This window comes from Alternaria novae-zelandiae, assembly GCF_023758075.1.
Source record: "Alternaria novae-zelandiae strain BMP 2774 chromosome Unknown scaffold_10, whole genome shotgun sequence".
NCBI lineage: Eukaryota > Fungi > Ascomycota > Dothideomycetes > Pleosporales > Pleosporaceae > Alternaria > Alternaria novae-zelandiae.
Window position 1 is genome coordinate 374,895 of NW_026056970.1, and position 13,604 is coordinate 388,498.

At 53.1% G+C, this 13,604-nt stretch overlaps 2 protein-coding genes across 2 annotated transcripts; both read left to right on the top strand.

Annotated features, from left to right (window-relative positions):
• Positions 1-2,317: 2,317 nt before the first annotated feature.
• On the top strand, positions 2,318-3,745 carry J4E88_005496 (uncharacterized protein; the record flags this gene model as incomplete). Its single annotated transcript, XM_049399132.1, has 2 exons — positions 2,318-2,924; positions 2,973-3,745. The coding sequence occupies 2 exons, from the start codon at positions 2,318-2,320 to the stop codon at positions 3,743-3,745; spliced, it is 1,380 nt and encodes a 459-aa protein (XP_049254923.1).
• A 484-nt stretch (positions 3,746-4,229) lies between these two features.
• Positions 4,230-5,363, top strand: J4E88_005497 (uncharacterized protein; the record flags this gene model as incomplete). Its single annotated transcript, XM_049399133.1, has 2 exons — positions 4,230-4,809; positions 4,861-5,363. 2 exons carry the CDS (start codon positions 4,230-4,232, stop codon positions 5,361-5,363), a joined length of 1,083 nt encoding a protein of 360 aa, XP_049254924.1.
• Positions 5,364-13,604: the final 8,241 nt, after the last annotated feature.

Below are 13,604 nucleotides of genomic sequence, written 5' to 3' on the forward strand. Positions count from 1 at the left end.
GCAACGTCAAGATCGGATGCTCTCAAGCGACGGTCACGGCAAGACTTTGTGCACACAATCTCTTGACAACATATTGCGCGTTCGAAAAGAGGCAGATAGATGCAGGATATGCACGGCAGCACAAGAGCGGACTAGGGCAGAGGGTGCGCAGTTATGAAGGAGTTGAGCTGGCAGGCATTGGATGCGTGTCACTTTTGGTGCTGTAATCGAGTCAGCAGCAGCACGCGGTATGCCGCATTGAGCGTCCTTCACCGTCAGCTTCGAGGCCGAGCGGCATCGTGATAGAAGACGCTAGCGGCGTTCCAAGTCGCGATACGTAAGCTGAGTGGACGAGAGGCATTCAACAATATTCGCCTTGGGCGATCGCGGCCAACAAGACGTCGCGCATTGCTGTCGTCTCTGGAGCTGCAGCGTGTGTTGTTTCGATTTGAATGCCCGGCGCCTCGACCTTCCAGCGCATCCATTCCGCAGAGCTGTTTCAAGACGTGAGGTTTCATTCGAGGGTCGCACAGCCGAAGGATCTGGCGAGCCGAAGATTTGGCGGACGCCGTTGCAATCTGCCGTCAAGGGATCCCAGCTGCGCGCTAGCTGCTTGCGGGTAGCCATACGTCACGCTCACGAAACTTTTCACCTCACGCTCGGCGCCTGCCAACGGCCACTGGCCCAGCGCTCCCGCCAGCGACGGCTCGGAGAGAGCTGAGAGACATGGAGCAGAGGGTTGCGACCACGGGACGCGCTGGCAGAGCTGCGCGGAAACATTTCTGGGGCTTGGAGCTCGTCGGGTGCGCTTGGTTTCATGGACGGATATAACACCCCAGCAAGCCACAGCCGCCAACGCGACGTGAAGCTCGGCCTTTGTCGGGTCGATGCTCGGATGAGTTGCTTGCTCGCGCTCGCTGGCCTTACCGATCCGGTGGCTCTGACAAGTCACGCAGACTAAGGCGCGCCGACAGTACGTACGAGCAACTGGGAGGTACCATGGGAATGGGGGTTCTGGAAAGTGAAACCGCCCAAGACGGTGCGGGCGATGGTGGAATGAGGCTCTTGCCCTTATCGATTGCCGCGCCGTGGCGTGGTTGAAACTCCTGGGCCATGGTAATGGACGAGGTCGGGGGACATACGGGAGGGCTATGATACGCATCGATACACGCACCCAGCTTCGGAGGTGGGCACGACTCAAGGGCCCCGGCCAGCGCGTAGACTAGGAATCTAAGGCATCTGTGCATGTGCATGCAATTGGGTCCTGGCCCGTTAGCCCACGAACGGCTGTCGTCATTGGTAATAGTTTTTTCCAACGGGCGGCGCATACGCGCTCCAATGCAGTGCACACAATACGAACATCTCACGTATGCGAAAAGTCATCAGTCTCGGTCATCACGTGCCGCGCCCGAGTCCCTAGTCCCTAGGCGTAGTCGGGGTCTCGAGATGGTCCTGCATCTCTCCCACTGTCCTCACCTACTATTCCCGCCCTAAGTCTGTAACGTCGCTGCACAGGCACCCCGACGCGCTTGCCGCGACAGACCTTGTTCAGAAATCTCTTGCGCGTCCGACGCCTCCCCTGCCTCCTCACAGTATCTGCCACCCACATTATTCTTGACAAGCCATATCTGCTCGCTATCAACGTCCGGCAAGCTCCGGCATTCAGCAGCGCGGAAACAGGAATTACGCGGTGCGGAAGACGGGCACTTCTCGCAGCAGAACTCGCATATTTTTTTCGCCGACCGCTATCTCTACCCCGAGCCACCTTCTCCCCTCCCCCAAAGCTCCCCAACAGCCCTCACTCCTGTCGTGGGTCTACCGTACCTGTCTCGTGCTTACAGCTCTCCACTTGGTCTATCCGCAATCAATCGGCTGAGGCTGAAGGGTGTGTGGGCCGCCGATCTGCAGCAGGTCCCTTGTCCCTTCGCGTGAATTGCCGCGCGAGCCAGGCAAACCACCGACGCAACTTTCTTGCTAGTCCAGCTACGAGAAACCCATCGTCGCCGGTAAACTCTTCCATTCCACATCGCCGCCCCTCTTACCCATCACCTCGTCGTCTCACCCACTGCGGGCTCCCCAATTCCACCTCACCCGTGGAGTACCCGCCGACGCGTATCGACTGGCCATCTCAGTCCCCCACACGGCTCCACCTGTAAAGCTTCTTCGTGGCCCATCGTTCCTCCATCCCGACGTCCGTCTAACGGCCCTCGTGGTGTGCTTAGCCAGCCTTGCACACGTTACTCCGCCCTAAGCTCCGTCGAATGGTCCCTTCACGACTAACAATTGGTCGCGCCTTTCCCATCACTTCACTCACCCTCGACCCACCAATAACTTCACTATGGATTCCACAGACCGCTTCCGTCAGCCTGGCCTCAATAGCTACCCATCAATAGGCCAGCAGCAGTACAATGGCAACAACAACCAGCTGCCCACCCTGCCGCCTCTACAGAGCGCCAGCCAGTACGCGCCCATGTACAGCCACAATAGCAACCCTCACACGCCCCAGCCGCCGCACACGCCTGTGACCTCGGCCGCCAATGGCAGTTCTACCATGCCTCCGCTGCAGCACCCGCCGCTGCGACCCCTCCAGCCCACGCCGAGTTCGTACATGCCCATGTCGTCGGCTTATTCGCAGGCGCCTATGCTGTCCACAGCATCTGCGCATACCAACGGCCACCAGCTCGGCGGCCCTCCTGGCATGGGACTGGGACACACGTCCATGTACGCCCACCCTCCCGTACTCCCCAACCAGGAGCCCGAACCCGTTCACGTCGTCGGTCAGCAAGGTCGTCGCGGAGTCTTGCCCACGCACCCCGGTAGGCCCGCACCCGCTGCAGGCAAGACTCCCACAACTGCCACCAAGAATGCCGAGGGCAAATACGAGTGTCCTCACTGCAACAAGACGTACCTGCACCTGAAGCATCTCAAGCGTCATCTGTTGCGCCGTAAGTTTAGCCTCCACATAACCGCGCTCCGCTTCTAACATTACACAGACACCGGCGAGCGGCCCTACCAATGCCATCTCTGCAAGGACACTTTTAGCAGAAGCGACATCCTGAAGCGTCACTTCCAAAAGTGCTCAATACGAAGGGGTAACCCAACCGGCGCGAACCACCTCCAGCACGCGCAACAACATCTGCAGAAGAACAGGCAGCCCAGCGGCGCGGACCAGAACTCGTACCTCAACCACATTGGCGCGAATTCCATGTCTTACGCAGATGCTGGTGGCTACACCATGGGCTTGCCTCAGATGCCGGCGATGGGCGGCAATGGCTTCAACGACAGCCTACCTTCGCTTGCCAACCATCACCAGTCCATGTCGGCGCGCACATCTCGCTCTAACAGCTTGATGCGCCCCAGCAGTGGAGTAGAGGACAGCGCGCATCGTAGGAGCATGTCGGCCATGGACTTCGCGAACAACAGGATGAACTTCAACGACTACCGGCCCGACGGTCTCGCCAATGGCTACGCGCAACAGCAGCAGCAACAGCAGACTCAGCCTGCAGCCAACGGATCCGACCCCAACTCCCATTACAACAACTATGACCACGCCTCCACCAACGGTTCGATGGCACAGAATGGCATGACCGTTAAGAGTGAGGCCGCGGACCCAGCTTCGTACGGAGGAGCATCGACCCTGCCCAACGTGGACGGCATGACCAACGGCCAGGATGGCTCACTTTGGCGAAACGGATCGTTCAACGGCGATATGAATAATTCCAGTACGGCAGGTGGCCCAACCTTTCAAAAATCGGCCCAGTTCTGACCGGAACTTTTAGACCTCAGATGATACACCACATGATACTTTGTTTGGACTATACTCGCATGTTCCCAGTTTGGCCGACTCTTCCCCGATGCTTGACAACTGGTTTATTGGCCAATCCACGTCTGATCCTCTGCACAACCTGGCACAATCGCTTTTCAACTTTTGCTTTCCGAATGCGTCTTTACTTTCAAATCAACAATCAGACGAGGCGTACGCTCACGAAAGGCTGAAGACTATCTTGACTGGAGACAACGTAAAGGATTTCCTACACCAATACAGACACTATCAATCACACTGGCCTTTGATACACGTTGCAACATTTGATCCGTTTTCCGCCAACCCTGGGCTTGTTCTGGCGATGTGCTGTGTTGGCGCCGTGTATTCCGATCGAATGCGCCCTTCGGATGTCCGATGGCTGATGGATCGTGTGCGAGAGAGCATGCTGAAATCTAGTCATGTTCACGAACTGGCGCAGGCGCACCAGATGGCTGATTTGAACCATCAGCTGACTGCGACTACCGAGGAGATACAAGCACTAGTCCTCCTTCACTCTCAGTTCCTATGGCACGGGTCCCAGCAACAACGTCAACAAGTGCGAGATGAGGTGCGGACAGTGGTCAACATTACACGTTGTGCGGCACTATTCCAACCTCTTCCTCAGGACAATCCGAATGCGAGCGCGTTGCACCAATCTGGACCAATAACAGGTGCAGAGGTGGACTTGTGGAACTGGAACTCTTGGATTGAGAATGAAAAGCGAACTCGATTGGCGGCATACATTTATCTTATCGATGCTTCTTCCACCATATTCTTCAACACACAGCCCAGGTTCGACGCCAAGAGCATCACAGTCCCTCTGCCGGCCGATGATGCAGCCTGGGAAGCGAAGACTTCTGAAGAATGCGCCAGTGCTCTGGGTCTGAGAGGATCGTCAGCGCAGATGAGCAACGAATCGGGAAGCAGACGCGCAAAACAACTAGCCTTGTGCGAGGCGTTGTGTGTACTCAACGGAGCCTGTCCAGGAAAATTTCCTGAGCGGGCTACTAATGTCTTTGGAAAATTCAGTAAGTTTTCTCTGTCTGGGGTCAACTACAGCCCTCTAACGTCGTCTCCAGTTCTCATTCACGCGATTCATGCGCAAATCTACAACATCCAGCATCAGCTGCTTCAGCGAGTGTCTTCAAGCGGTACAAGCACACCCCGATCGCAAGGCGATAGTCCTGCCACACCACCAAATGGCGTCAATGAGCAAATCCAAAATAAGCTCCGTTCGACGGTCGGCGCGCTTTCGCTATGGAAGGCTTGCTGGGACAAGGACCTTGCTATCCAGTTCACACAGAACCAGCGTCGACGTGGATTCTGCCGAGACGGCATCCACTTTTACTTCCTAGCTCAAGCGTTCTTGCGGCAGTCTCGACCAGACGACTGGGCCGCTCCTGCGGATGTTCGGTGCCGGCATGTGTTCAATCTCCTGAAACAGATCAGACATTACGTTGCATCAGACTCCGCCCAGAAAGGCATCGAGATCGGCTCCATGGTTGCTATCGCTGACGACTACGCCATCGCCGACTTGACGCTAAACATGAAACGTCTTTTCACGCCTCTCGACGAAATCTGAGCGCCACCACTTTTGCTCATTCCTACTCCATTGCCAGAAACGGTCCTCAAGCATCATCAGGATCAATCCAAACTCCATGTACATGCGACAGTACAGCTCCACAACAAAGTATCATCACTTTATCATCGAGATCTACATCACTCTACCATCGAAACCATTAGACTCATTAAAATTTCAGCAAACTCGCCCAGCACGAGTCGAACTCAGCTGGGCGATGCATTCTCATCGGAGTTCCCGGAGCCAGCCTTGCGGCCAACCGGCATGCAAGGCGTCACGAATCACACACGGCGGTATTCACGATTTCTTTTCCCATCATCAAAAAAAGCATTAGACACATCACCTCACCAATTGCATCTGCCAGGGGCAACGGACCATTCATCAATTACGCACGGCGGCAGTACAAGGCAGAATTTCATGGGATTATCGGCTGAACTTCCTCCGGGAAGTGCAACGCAGATTAGACTGTGCGGGTTATGTTTGGCTTCAGTGTATATGTTTACTTGCTTTTTGGACCACACTCGGTTCACTGCGTCATTCACTGCATTTCAAGGTGTTATCATTCTCCGGAGAAGCATAGATTTAGAAAACAGGGTGTGTATGTGTACCCAAAGCTGCCTGTATGCAGAAAAGTCGTCAATGAAATACGTTTGCTCCACATTGGGTCGTGCCGTACACGTGCATTTGGTGTGAAGGAAAAGTGGGTTGGTCTCAAACTGACATGCTGACCTAGTTAGGTATCCACCGAACTACCCTCGCTCCTGCTGCCTGTCTGTCAGCGTGGCGTGGGTCGGCCCTTCCTGCACGCGTGCCTCGGAATGTGCTCCGCTGCAAGCCAGGGAATGCATACGCTATACTGATATCATCCGGTTAGAACTTAGTACGATGGGACCTGGGGAGACCCTTTCGAAACGTTCACGTGCCGCCCATCAACTCTTCTCATCTTACCCCGGCGTGCGACTTCAGCAACGTGCGCAACGAGAGGAGCCTTATGACTTTGTCGCGTGCGGCAATCAAAAAGCTGGATTACTCAACCACGATCAGCTCATGGCGCATGCGCAATGAAGCAGCGGATGCAGGCCAACTTCCTCTTCTTGCACTTCGTCGGCGGCGTGCAGCATTGATGTCGCATGATCAGAAGTCAAGGTAGTATGTTTACTGGGACATTTGGACTGACCCAGAAGCCAATAAAGGGTTACCTGTTGGCAGTCGACCGTCCTAAGGTTGTTTGCCACACGATGCTGGTAGACTGAGAATCTCTATTCGCGATGTCGAGAAGCAGCTGGAGGATTCAGCTTCTTCGTACTGGAGGCCAGCCTTGGTCTACTGGTACATCCGGCGCTTACATGTCGATTAGCCTACATTGGACTACAGACGAAGTTACACTATCTCATGTATCTGTAGCAGACTGACGCAATGTATTCGTCGTACATCTGCAGGTGTTTATTGCCGGGAGAAGTCAGCTATCCAATTGGATTCGCATGATAAGAGTCACGTGGATTTGCGCCTATCGGGAGGATGAGCTGTAATAGAGGCAGCCTTGCTTTCCTCCTGCGACATACTTTCGACAGCCTCCTTCTTCGCGGTTCTTCTTGAGCTGAAAACAGTCCAGGAATCCTTCCAAACATATCGGCGCAAGGGCGCGAGTCGAGCGACGCATCCAGTTTTGTTTTGCTTCACGCGCCCTTTTCGGCTGCTTGTCGCGAAATTCCCTCGGCCATGGACTTATCTCCCACAGTAGACGAGCGTCGCAGTTCTTTTGACAACGGAGAAAAGACTCCCAGCAACTGTAGCACGTTCTGCGATCGATGTGTGGAAATGTGCTCGAAGATGGAAAAATGCCTTGCTAATGAGGAGGAGAAAGAGGCGGCTCGGCTTGCATGGAAAGACTCGTGCCTTCGCTTCGAGTGGCCAGAGTATCAATAATACGACTCTTTCAAGCTTGACAGTAGCTCTGAAGAAATGAAAGCTTCTGCCTGCGGAATCTGCCGAGCAATTGAAATAGCAATCTCTGGGAAGATTGGAGAATGGACACGGGAAATGGAGTCACCCATATTCGAATGGTCTCGATCTTTGGGCTCCTTCGTTTTTGATTGCAGCACCCGAAAGTTTGGCACTAGTTTGACCATTCTGACGTCGTCTTTTGTTGAGAGCTACCCCCCACTGTCTGATCTAGAACGGGTCAGAGACTGGACAGAAGACTGCTCAGCTTTCCACAATCGTTGCACCTTTAGGCAGCAAGAAACATTGCAGGGTCTAAGGGTGATCGACTGTATCCAGAGAATTGTTGTTCTGGCGCCTGGGAAATGTGACTATGTTGCATTGTCCTATGTTTGGGGCAAAGCCGGCAACATGCCGCTGCAAGAGGCCTACGATCTGAAGGCAAAACTACCCGCTACAATCGAGGACAGTATCACTACAACCCTGGTTCTTGGCTACCAATACCTTTGGGTGGACAAATACGTACGGACTACATACCCTTCTTCACAATTTCTTGACTGATCATCATTTCAGCGTGTGCAACAACATGACTCCAGGGACAAACACATACAAATCCAACAACTGGACCTCATATATTCTTCTGCTCAAATCACCCTCATCGGAGCGGCTGGCGAAGATTGCACGTATGGATTACCTGGTGTAGGGCGGAAACGTATCTTCCCTGATATATCCATTGACCTCGTCCCCGTGACTTTGGGATTCGAATTGGAAGCCTCTTCAGTCGCCTCACGAATTGAATATTCCACATGGTCTACTCGCGCATGGTGACTCCAGTGCTTCATAGAGCCCAAAGATATTTCACAAAGGCTAACGTGACGTCAGGACTCTTCAAGAAGGATACCTTTCTCGAAGAAGACTGTATTTCACAGATTACGAAATTTTGTTCGTTTGTAATGAGTCTACGGAAAACGAATTCATCTCAAGTGGCCGCGAGGCGTCCGTCAACAACCTCAAGTTCACCTTTCCCACATCTAACCAAAAAAGCGCTTCTGCGTTGAGCAAGGGGATAGGTTTACTGGAAAAGTACTCTGCTCGTAGTCTCAGTTTCCAGTCCGACGCGCTGAACGCAGTGCTTGGCATATTTAATTCCCTCCGGGATTGAGGCCTGCAAATGTTTGTTATATCTTAGCAACGCTCTGCACAGTTACATAAGCGTTGACATATTCTGGTATGCTAGTGCATCAGATTTCTCGAGAGTTTCTAGATAAATGTAAGATGCCATATAAATACGACATTTTCTACTGCGCACTATTGGTATGTGTGAATGTAGTTTAGACATGTCTTGATACGCGACGCATGCATATCCAATCGAAGGTAAAGTAGATTGCGTAGGTGAGTGTTAACTTGGAGATGGCCAGCATTAAGCCTCACTCCACGAGATTGGATAGTAGTGAAAGAGCGCACATGTATAGGTATCATGTCGCTCTTGTCACGATCAACATATCAGATCACTGTTCACATAAGTCACCTAATGTGTCTTTTGTTCTTCCTGCTGTATGTTTCTTCGGCAAAAGAGACTCCCTCGTCTTCCGAGTAAAGCTTTCGCGCTATTAGATATGCCTTGATACAAGCACGTCACTACTAAAGGCTGACCATCGCATCTAAGCCTGCTACATTTCCTTTATCTTGATGGGCCAACAGGGTGGTCTGATAGAGACATATGAATAAAGTCGAAACATAATAGGTAATCCATCTCGTCTAGACCTAACTGAGTCACATTCGAGCATGGCTGAGAAGGTGGACCAATTGTGGATCAATCTGACAGGACCTTGCGAGGGTAGAGGCTGGTATATCATATAACGATTCGGCCAGGGAAAGAGCGTTGTGAAGGGATGCCACATGAGAAGTAAAAGATGAGAGCGACTCGTATTGGGTCAATAGCGTTTACGTGGGTGCATCATAAACTTACTATACATCATCTAAAGGTCTCTAAAGCGGGCAGGTCAGGATTGAGACGGTTGTAAAATCAAGAGATGGCGTGGAGGAAGATTCTCTACTTGAATGGGAGACACTTTTGGAGATCTGGATATTGTGTAGGCGTTGGTTGCTAGGCAGCGACAAGCGTTCTGCTCCGGAAGAGCAGCGTGAGACCGGTTCCATAGCGTATGTTCAACATGGTACAGTAACAGCTCCACGATACTGCTAGATTGCCGAGAGTACTCGACCGTTGAAACAATGCCTCATCTCGGATGCGAAGATGCAGAGACTCTCGTGAAGAAGAGAGCGAGCTCAACCCCTTCTCACGCTTCAGCGCGATCTCGTGACCTTGTCCCAAAGCAGATCGAGGAGCAACGCAACCCTTTGCCCGTTTCCATCAAAATCGCAGGGGCAACACGGAGACCCCGAATCTGAGGCTCCATGTACCCTTCCCTGGACCAGCGCACGACTGCGGCAGCCGTTGGTCGATCGGTAACTCAACGACACTATACTTGCAGCAGCAGCATTCATCGGTATGATGTGTTCTTTTCGGGGCTTGCATCGAGCGGAGTGGCTGGGGCGCTTGATATGACTATCTTTGTATATTCTCCCTTCCGACCCTGCATGCATGTCGTGAAAGCAGCGCCAGTGGTGCATCTCACGACAGCCACTAGTTGGTTTTGGACTCAACACTAGTCTCAGGAGCTGGCCGCCTCCTCACCCATCCTTTCCCCTGGGACGATAGGAAAAGCAGCAAGAATCATCCGATCAGCACACCTCGAAGCTTCCATGGTACGAGAAACAGGATTATTGCGGTCATGCTATAGGATACTTCACCCGTGACTGCGTGCCTGAAGATGTGCCGAGAACATGTGTCCACCCATAATTTTAACGATGGAAATCCTGACCGATCCAGTAATCCTGAGGGTTGAGTACCCGAGTACTAGTCCCGCTGGGCATGATTGTCGTGGAAGCCGCCAGTAGATCGGACACGAATATGTGTATGACGAGATCCTGCGTATGCTCTTGGTGGATAATATGACAGCAACTGCGGAGCCGAACGACGGAGCTGGTTGCACGATGGGGCTGATCTTCTCAGGACTGACTTGAAGAAGCTGCCACCTCGAAGAAGTTGAGGGTTCATGAACAGAGGTCTAAGACCAAATGCCCATATACACCAATCCTTCTCATTACCCTCAGCATGTCAATAGATAGTTCATTGTCGCGTTGACGAAGAACTAGCTCGCAGCGCGCTGGTCATCAGATCATGCAGCTCATCGACGTCAGCCCAGGATACTAGAAAATGCCTCCGAGCCACATCTCCAGTTGCTGTCCTATTGCTTTTTTTTCCCGACGATGCAATGTCGAAGGCGAACCAACTGAACGGGGAAAAAGATTACGACGACTTGCTTCATGGGCATGCCCGATGCCAGCTGTCGTGACCAGCTGACACAAGTCACAGAAAACATGCAGCATCCAGGGGCAGAAACCCATCCAGGTCAGGCTCGATCGTTGTGAGCAACAATCACTGGACGCCATAGTTATCTAACGACGTCTTCGTGATTTGAGCACTGGCCAAGAGCCATATTAGCCGCATCGGAGATATTTGAAGACTGGCACATTGTTAGAGACAGAATCAGGAGCTCGTTCGAAGCGGGGTTGGCGCCGTGGAATCAATACGGCATTCAAATGTCGCGCGACTGTGGCGTTGTTGACTACCCGTCCCCGGATTATGGATTACAGAATTTTGACATTTCGGTGGACAGACGGCGTATCTTGTGACGATGCTCGTGTTGTGTCCCGCCGAAGAGACGCCTTGGGCTTAGACATGGAATCACAAAGTCGTCTATGGCTAGCCCTTCCGCACAACAAACGGCTTTGACCGGTGGCATCCTAATACGGTAAGATAGAAGCCGTACCCGTCCACAGCCGTACCGTTTGCTTCCACAGCATCCGCACAGACCAATCGTTCGTGGACTGTCCGTGGTCTCATTGAAATTCGGCAGCTTCGTCGTACGAGTTGATCTCGGAAACTGCCCGAAACTGTCGCTCGAAGGCTGTGTGCATACCGTGCGCATGCATATGGGACGAGTGTGGCTATTTTGCGCTAGACGGTCGATAATGGCGCTGAGTTTCGTTGATGAAATCTTCAAACGTGAGATCTGGGCGGCTGCACGTCAGGGTCGGAGAATAACTCGCGCTTGTCGTGCGTCCGCACTGGCCCAAAGGGCTGAGTCCAACGCCGTCCAAGGGAACCACAACCACTCGACGACCATGTCTCTGTCAAAGAACTTGAGCATAAATAGCCAGGCTAACCACATATTGCGCATGCGCCGATTGGTAGGCCGCCATTTCGTTGTTGTGGTAGTAGTTCGCGCGGATGCCATCGGCCGCGCCGTACAACGCCAACAGCTCGCTACCAGGCCGTGCAAGTGCTCGAAGAGGCAAGTCGAATGTCGAAAGGATTTCAACCACTGATTAAAAAGATTCCATTAGCATCGGTCAACTGATGAAATCAGGGAGATTACCAAGTGTCGTGTTCGCTGCAATTAATGATCACTGTCGGGCAACCGCCATTGAAGACATTGCTTGAGAAGACATGGGTTTACTACTCATCGGTTCCTTAGCCAGCTTGTATTGACGCGTTAGCTGAGTCAGGAGCATCGCTGGAGCGTCCCTGTGTGAATCGGAGCTTGGCGCAAATTCGTGCAGCTTCAGTAGTTCCACTGGATTCGTTGTGCGAGTCCTTTGAGGGCAGACCACCGCTCGCACACATGCGCTAATTGCCGTTCATTACGTGAACGCCCGTTATAGCCTCATATGTTCGGGGACAAGCTGTATGTGTATGAGGGCTACCGAGAGCCTGCTGAAACTGTGCCAGCCTATTCTGACATCCTTTGAGCGTGAAATAGATGATCCTGCATGCGCAAGAATCGCAGTGAAGTGTACGCAAGCTTGCAGTAGCTCCATCGGTATAATCCAGAGAAAGACGGCCAGTGCTTGATCTTTGTCGGTAGCTTGCATTGTACACGTCCTTGTTGAATTTAGAACCACTCTCAGCGCGGTCGGCACGATTCCAGTGGGGCGTAGGCTTTGCCCGATAGCCGGAAAGCTGGAATAGGGTGACTAGTCCAATGGAAATGGTCTGCAAGTACCTTGGACAATCGGTAAAGAAGTGTGAGGATAGGAACCCTCTTCAACGTTGACGGCCCGTACCGCAAATGGCAGTCGATTCTGTTGTCAAGCGCTGGGTCACATCAATGCTTCTTCGACGATCAGTTGATCAGAACACCCGAGATAAGCAGTCCTCGTGTAACATATCATACGCAATAGTCGGCAGACAGCTGCTGCAACAGCCTGACGATCATGCAGCCTCAGTCCACTTCGAGTCGACTGAGACAGCACAGAAAGGTCTGCAACGATTCCTGATCTTCCCGATAGTACATTTGAGGCGGCTGCGGGTCGCCATGGTTTTATCGATTACGAGGACTGCTTGACAGCCGACCATCGCCGTCACGGGGGGTGCGGGAGGCTGCAGCCCATTGTGCCTCAACAGCAGACGCCCTGCAGGATAGTCGAGTGCTTCGTGACCTCAAGATTAGATGCACCGCTGTATCAAGCGGCGATCCCCTGGGTTTGCTCAGCCACCATCTACATCTACACTTCAACGGCTGTTGTGCATGGGTGCAGTGAGATGTCATGGCCGGTGCCGAAAGCACCAGGGGCTACGCGCGCAAAATGTGGTAGGACGAGTAGAATGTAAGCGGAAATCCTGGTCTGGCAATTTGCATTAGAGACGCGTCAGATGATAGTCCCGGCGAAGAAGTCGAGGGAGTGCGCCCGGAGTCTCATCTTAGCCCTGCAGCAAGCCTGATGGCCTGCCTCGTTCGCTAGTAGAGGCTGATGGCGTGGCAGTGATTGGATCAGCGTGGTAGTGAAGTATCCATTGAGAGGTAAGTACTGTATTGCGAAGAGACGAGTGCTCGTGATGCGTCAGCCCTAGGCGCTCCGTGGTCGACCGCAACGTGCGCGACACATGGAGACAGCGAGGTTTGGGACTGGCATGTCACCATGGTCGTGTGAACGATCGCTGAAGCCAGCAGAAAAACCACGAAGACGACGATATTGGCGCAGTGCTGGGTGCGCGATATCGCGATGGCAGGGACTTGGGAGGTTTGGGGGCGTGCCAGCTTCACGGAGGGAGCGGCCAAGACACGCTAGAGCCCAAAGCGGAAAGGTGAGGATACAAGCGGAGGAGGAATACCCGGGAGAAGCTGCACGTCACCGGGCGCTCCTTCCCAACCCCCTGCCACGCCCATCCCTCCT